At 42.4% G+C, this 4,991-nt stretch overlaps 1 protein-coding gene across 1 annotated transcript; it reads right to left on the reverse strand.

Moving 5' to 3' along the window:
* Positions 1–407: 407 nt before the first annotated feature.
* Positions 408–3,986, reverse strand: LOC111582074 (twist-related protein 2-like). Its single transcript, XM_035957378.2, has 2 exons — positions 2,274–3,986; positions 408–944 (listed from the first exon to the last, which is right to left on the reverse strand). The coding sequence occupies exon 1, from the start codon at positions 3,574–3,576 to the stop codon at positions 2,929–2,931; it is 648 nt and encodes a 215-aa protein (XP_035813271.2). The 5' UTR covers positions 3,577–3,986; the 3' UTR covers positions 408–944; positions 2,274–2,928.
* Positions 3,987–4,991: the final 1,005 nt, after the last annotated feature.

Below are 4,991 nucleotides of genomic sequence, written 5' to 3' on the forward strand. Positions count from 1 at the left end.
ATTTTATGTTCATTTTCAATGTTAACCCTCTTTTGAAAAGCTCATTCCTACCTTGTTGTGTCAAAGCTTTAATGGTTTAGCTCTTGCTAAAGCATCAGGAAACACAACAGTAAACCTCTGGGCCAAGGATTAAGCTATAACTTATAATTTAGGTCCAAACAGGCTATAAATATTCCCCGACCCCTTAATTGCACATTAACATGTTCTTTTTGGAGGAATTAACTGTTCCTGACTGACCAGGCAAAGGCACACAGACCTCGTTAAAAAAAAGACGGGAGGGAGGGAGGGAGGGAAAACGAGAGAGAGACAGTTTAACAAGAGAAAGAGGAGACAAAGAGGGCGTGGTGGCGATATAAATCCTTGCACCGATCATCATCTAGCTTTAGCGAAGACAACGACTTTAGAAAAAAGTTTGGAGATAGTTTTATTTCTCAGACAAAAATGTGAGCGGCATCACTGCATGTAAATCTTTCTACGTGCCATATTCAGAATCAGTCACCCTGCATCAGTGACACTCATTTTTGTAAAGCATCACATTGCATATAGTTCAAGTAATTGCTCATAAAAAGCAAAATCTGCCTGTAAACTGCACAAGAGACCACGACACCAATTTCTTGACAAAATGGGATCTTGCTTTAACTACAGTGGCAGGTATAATACAAATTGCCATCGAATAAAATCCATGGAAAAAAATAGCATTGAACAAAAAACTGAACAATAGTGTTCCTGCTTGTCCTGTATTAACAGTTTCTTCTCGATAAATGACAGCTCTTTGGTGGTTTAGTTGATCCGCTTTCCCCGTGTGAGTCTTCAGCTTGACCAATATGCCTTTTAATACCATTTTATATTGTACTTTTATCCAACAGTGAGGTACCTAAAGGTTTCCATTTGTTTTAAAGTCCATATAAAATGGGCAGAAAGTGTAGCAAGGAGCAAAGATGTACCTGGAAGACACAACACAGTTGTTTTATTCAGCAGCTGGAAAGACAAAAAGGTAAACATGTTACTGTTGTGACTGCCTATAATTGTTGAGGAGGTCACATTGGGCACATTTTAATATATTCAGCTGTCGGACACGACCATAGAGAAGATGTCATTTCAAGGTTAATATGAAAAGTAGGTAAAGTAAATTCCTCTCTGATGCTAGGACTCCAACCTCACTCATTTTCTATACAAAATGCACAGGGGCTGCTTTTTTCTCTTTTGGCCCTAAACTGAATTCTCTCTAAATGTCAAGTGTCTTCTAATATGTCAGTGAAGTTCGGAAGTTCTGAGACCGCACTGTGCTGACTGTGGCTCTCGGTGAAAGACTTCATGAGTCTTCACAGGAGCATTAGCTGCCTCCCTGGGACACTCTAATGATAGGTTGCTGGTATTCATGCATTTTGGCAATGAAGGAAGAAATGGTCTGTCATGGATGTGTAATGAAACCGAACAGCATGTCAGCCTCAGTCTCTCTGGAGTTCGGTTGTTTATACGAAATGAAAACTAAACCTTGCAGGTGATGTTCGTTTACTTTGCATCAATTCTCTGACAATAATACAAGGAAATGGTGTATAATTTGGAAATGATGTTGACTCCAAAAATTAGTGCTCATGTTTTTAAAACACAATACCTAAAGGTTTTTTTTGTTGTTTTTTTTTGAGTGCTGGGCTGCATGCACACAGCTACACCTATTCATATGTGCACATTTGTGTGTATAAATCAGCTCCCACCTCCTCCATCACTCCCAGTGGTTTATGAGAGCCCAGCGGGGAGCCACAACAGCCTCCCCCTTTGATGCTGACACGCATGATTCATGGCTTTTAGAGACCGTTTGTTTTCATTACGCCTCCTCGTCAGCTCGCTGTAGCTGTATCACCGTTTCGTGCAAACGCAAGCAAATTTGGGCCAGAATGAGAGGAAAGAATTTCTAGAGAGTTTTTTTGGCACTGGAAGAAACAAAGGGGCTTGGTTTTGGTATAAAAAGGAGAAACCTAGGGCAGGATGACGGCTGCCATGGCTACTTTTTCCACTGTTGCTTAAGTTCAGAGGTGGTCAGGGATTCATAAAATGTCAGTGTTGGAAAAATAAGAGATGAAAAGGCATGCAAAAGTCAAATCTTCTATATCTCCTGACATATCCAAATTTGTCTTTCCAGTTCTGAGTTTCTTCTAATCCCTCCTTTACATGCTATAGTCGTTGTGCTTCATTTACTTTACAAAACTTTGTACACTTGCTCCCTCCCCCTCAAAAATTAAATAAAGTTCAAAAGTGACTCATAATATGCATACCTATGACGATGACGATGGCAGTGATGATAATGATACTGATCTTGGTGGTAAAATCAGGGGTGTTGATGAGGAAGAAACCAGGTGTCAAGTTTCAGAAGCTGAGAAAGCCGAGGGGTCAGAGGGCTCCAGCAGAGGGAGTCAAAGGCTGTCATGTAGAAGCAAAGTTTAGGACTGGGATTCCATAACAGTCAGGGTGATGAATGGGACAACTGATGAACGAAGACTGACTGTTTCTGTCTTTCATCTGTCCTGTCCTTCATTGTGATCTTTGCGAACAAATACATACTACATATTTTTAAAAATGACAAAAAAAGTCTTTAAAAAAGGTAGCTGTCATACTTGAGCATACTGGTGCAATTTTGGAACCCACCATTGGCACCATGACATCTGATATGTGGCCTGCCAACAATGAAAACTACACACTTCATAAGGCAGGAGTGGCTTTAAAATGTGTCCCATCCAAATGCTCACATAAAATTTGTCATCTAATGACGTGTCTTTCCATTAATGTAAACACATCACCTGAGTTGGGGTGGTAAATAGTCCTCTGATGAGCAGGCACAGATCAGATGTCACTTCAGCTTTCTGTGTATGTAAAATGTTTTCCTGTCATGAGGGATTCCTCATCATATGTTTTAGGGGTTCTCAGACAGGGCTAGTGACCAGCAGACATGCTCGACCAGGCTCCCTCCATCCTCCAAACGGAGAAAGCATAGCTCAGTCTCTCATGGGCAAGGTAATTACATCCAGCAAGCTTAGAGTCATTCTCATCACTCTGTAGAACTTGGTACAGAAAGTCAATGTAGCGTGACGCCAACTTAAGGGTCTGGATCTTGCTCAGTTTGTCAGAGGGAAGTGTCGGGATGATCTTGCGCAATGAGGCGAAAGCTTCATTCAGAGACTGTGTCCGCTGGCGCTCCCGGATGTTGGCAATGACCCGCTGGGCATGCGGATCCTCAAGGGCTGAAAGACCTCCTGGGCTTGGACCTGGGACAGGAGAAAGGGATGGGCCAGAGGAAGGTGGCCGATGCTGAGGACTCCTCTTGAGTTTTTTGGGTCCGGTCGGCGTGTAGATCTGGATGTCATCTCCTGGCTTGACCTTGCCATCATCTGCTGGTGTGATGGGAGTGACCGTGGTAAGGTGATCCTCCATATGTGACCCCATCTGCCGTTTACGCCCAGTGACCCCCGGTGTTGCAACAACGACAGGACAGGCGTTAGAAAGCGGTCTTGCAGTGTTTTCCTCATTAGAAATCACCCCTCCCTCAGGGTGGTCATCATTACACTGCTCCTCCTCTCTCATCCTTGGCCACGTTTTTCTTCTGTCTTCTCTCCTCTTTACGTGACTGTAATCTTCACTCCTCTGAATTTCTCCAGTTTCCTTCTGTACGTCTCTCTGCACTCCCCCTCTGCTGTTCTCAGACAGTTTTGTTCTCCTCTGTTCGTCTTCGGGAACTCCCTCTGTTATGCTTGGAGTCTCGCTGACTTTCTGCTGTGTTGCTGTTCTTCTTCAACCAACTTTTCACATCCAAGCATGCCAAGTCAAAATGGGTGAGTAATCAGCGCTGAATTTTGGATTGCCACTGATCTTCTTCATTCACTTGTGAAACCTGTCAAAAATCCTTTCCCAGTCTCTGTGAGGGTACGCTGCAGTGGCAAAATGGACCGTTCTCATGGCCCGCTTCCGTAGCAGCGTGTGAGACAAGAGCAACCTGGATCTGACTTTTTAACGGGAGGGGACCGTGAAGCTTGAAGCTGCCCACCCATCGGACTCACTGATTGGTTCGAAACACTTTTTTGGACAGCTGAGCTTAAGACAACAGGAAGAATGAAACTCAAGTGATTGGTCCGATCAAAAGGAAGAGGCGGAGACAAAGGTGTGTCGTAGAGCCAACCAAATCAAGCCATTGTAACGTTTGCTTCTTGTCCTAGAAGTTGCCCAAGTTTATAGGTTCCAGATTTCCTCCAAAGCAAGTCCCTATACCATCCCCCCTCTCACTGCCTGCTTCTCTGTCCTCTCCTCTTCACAGTTCAGCACCGTCATTTGTTGCGTTCGATAAAGTTCAGAGAAAAGAAAAAAATAACCTGTCAGAAAAGCTTCTCTGATGTTTTTGCATCAGTTTTATGAGTTGGACAAAATTCCTCTAGTGTTTTCTGTCATATGTAAGCTCTTTTACAATCATAAAAAGTGAAGTGTGGTGATTTTTTAACACATAACATTCCTGGAAGATGGAGTAATGGTAAGAGTAAATCTTCTTTCGTTGTTTATTTTCTGATGGGTAAAAAAAAAACTGACATTATTGTAGCTGGGGCCAGTCTGCAATCATTAAAGATCAATGATGAATAGCAGTAACTGTATGTAATATAGTAATAACAAAAGTAGAGCAGTCCTTTCACCCTAACATAAACAATGACTGACAATAAGACAACTTCATTAGGGATATAACCATGTCAAAAAGTCATTTTGACATTCTATACATGTATAAAATAAACATCTACGAAATAAATCTTTGGATCAATTCGCCGAAAATATTAAAAGAAAAAGTACAGAGGGTTCCTGTTTGTGAAACAACAAAGATAGTGTGTTTTGTTTTATTGGCAGTGACTTGGCTGTAGTTTCTAAGTAGAGACCTAGAGGGAGGAAAGAGCTGGCATTCAGTCAGCACTGCAGCGCTGAGGTCTAATCACAGCATTAAGGAAAGAATGAGTACTGTGGAT

This window comes from Amphiprion ocellaris, chromosome 8 (assembly GCF_022539595.1).
Source record: "Amphiprion ocellaris isolate individual 3 ecotype Okinawa chromosome 8, ASM2253959v1, whole genome shotgun sequence".
NCBI lineage: Eukaryota > Metazoa > Chordata > Actinopteri > Pomacentridae > Amphiprion > Amphiprion ocellaris.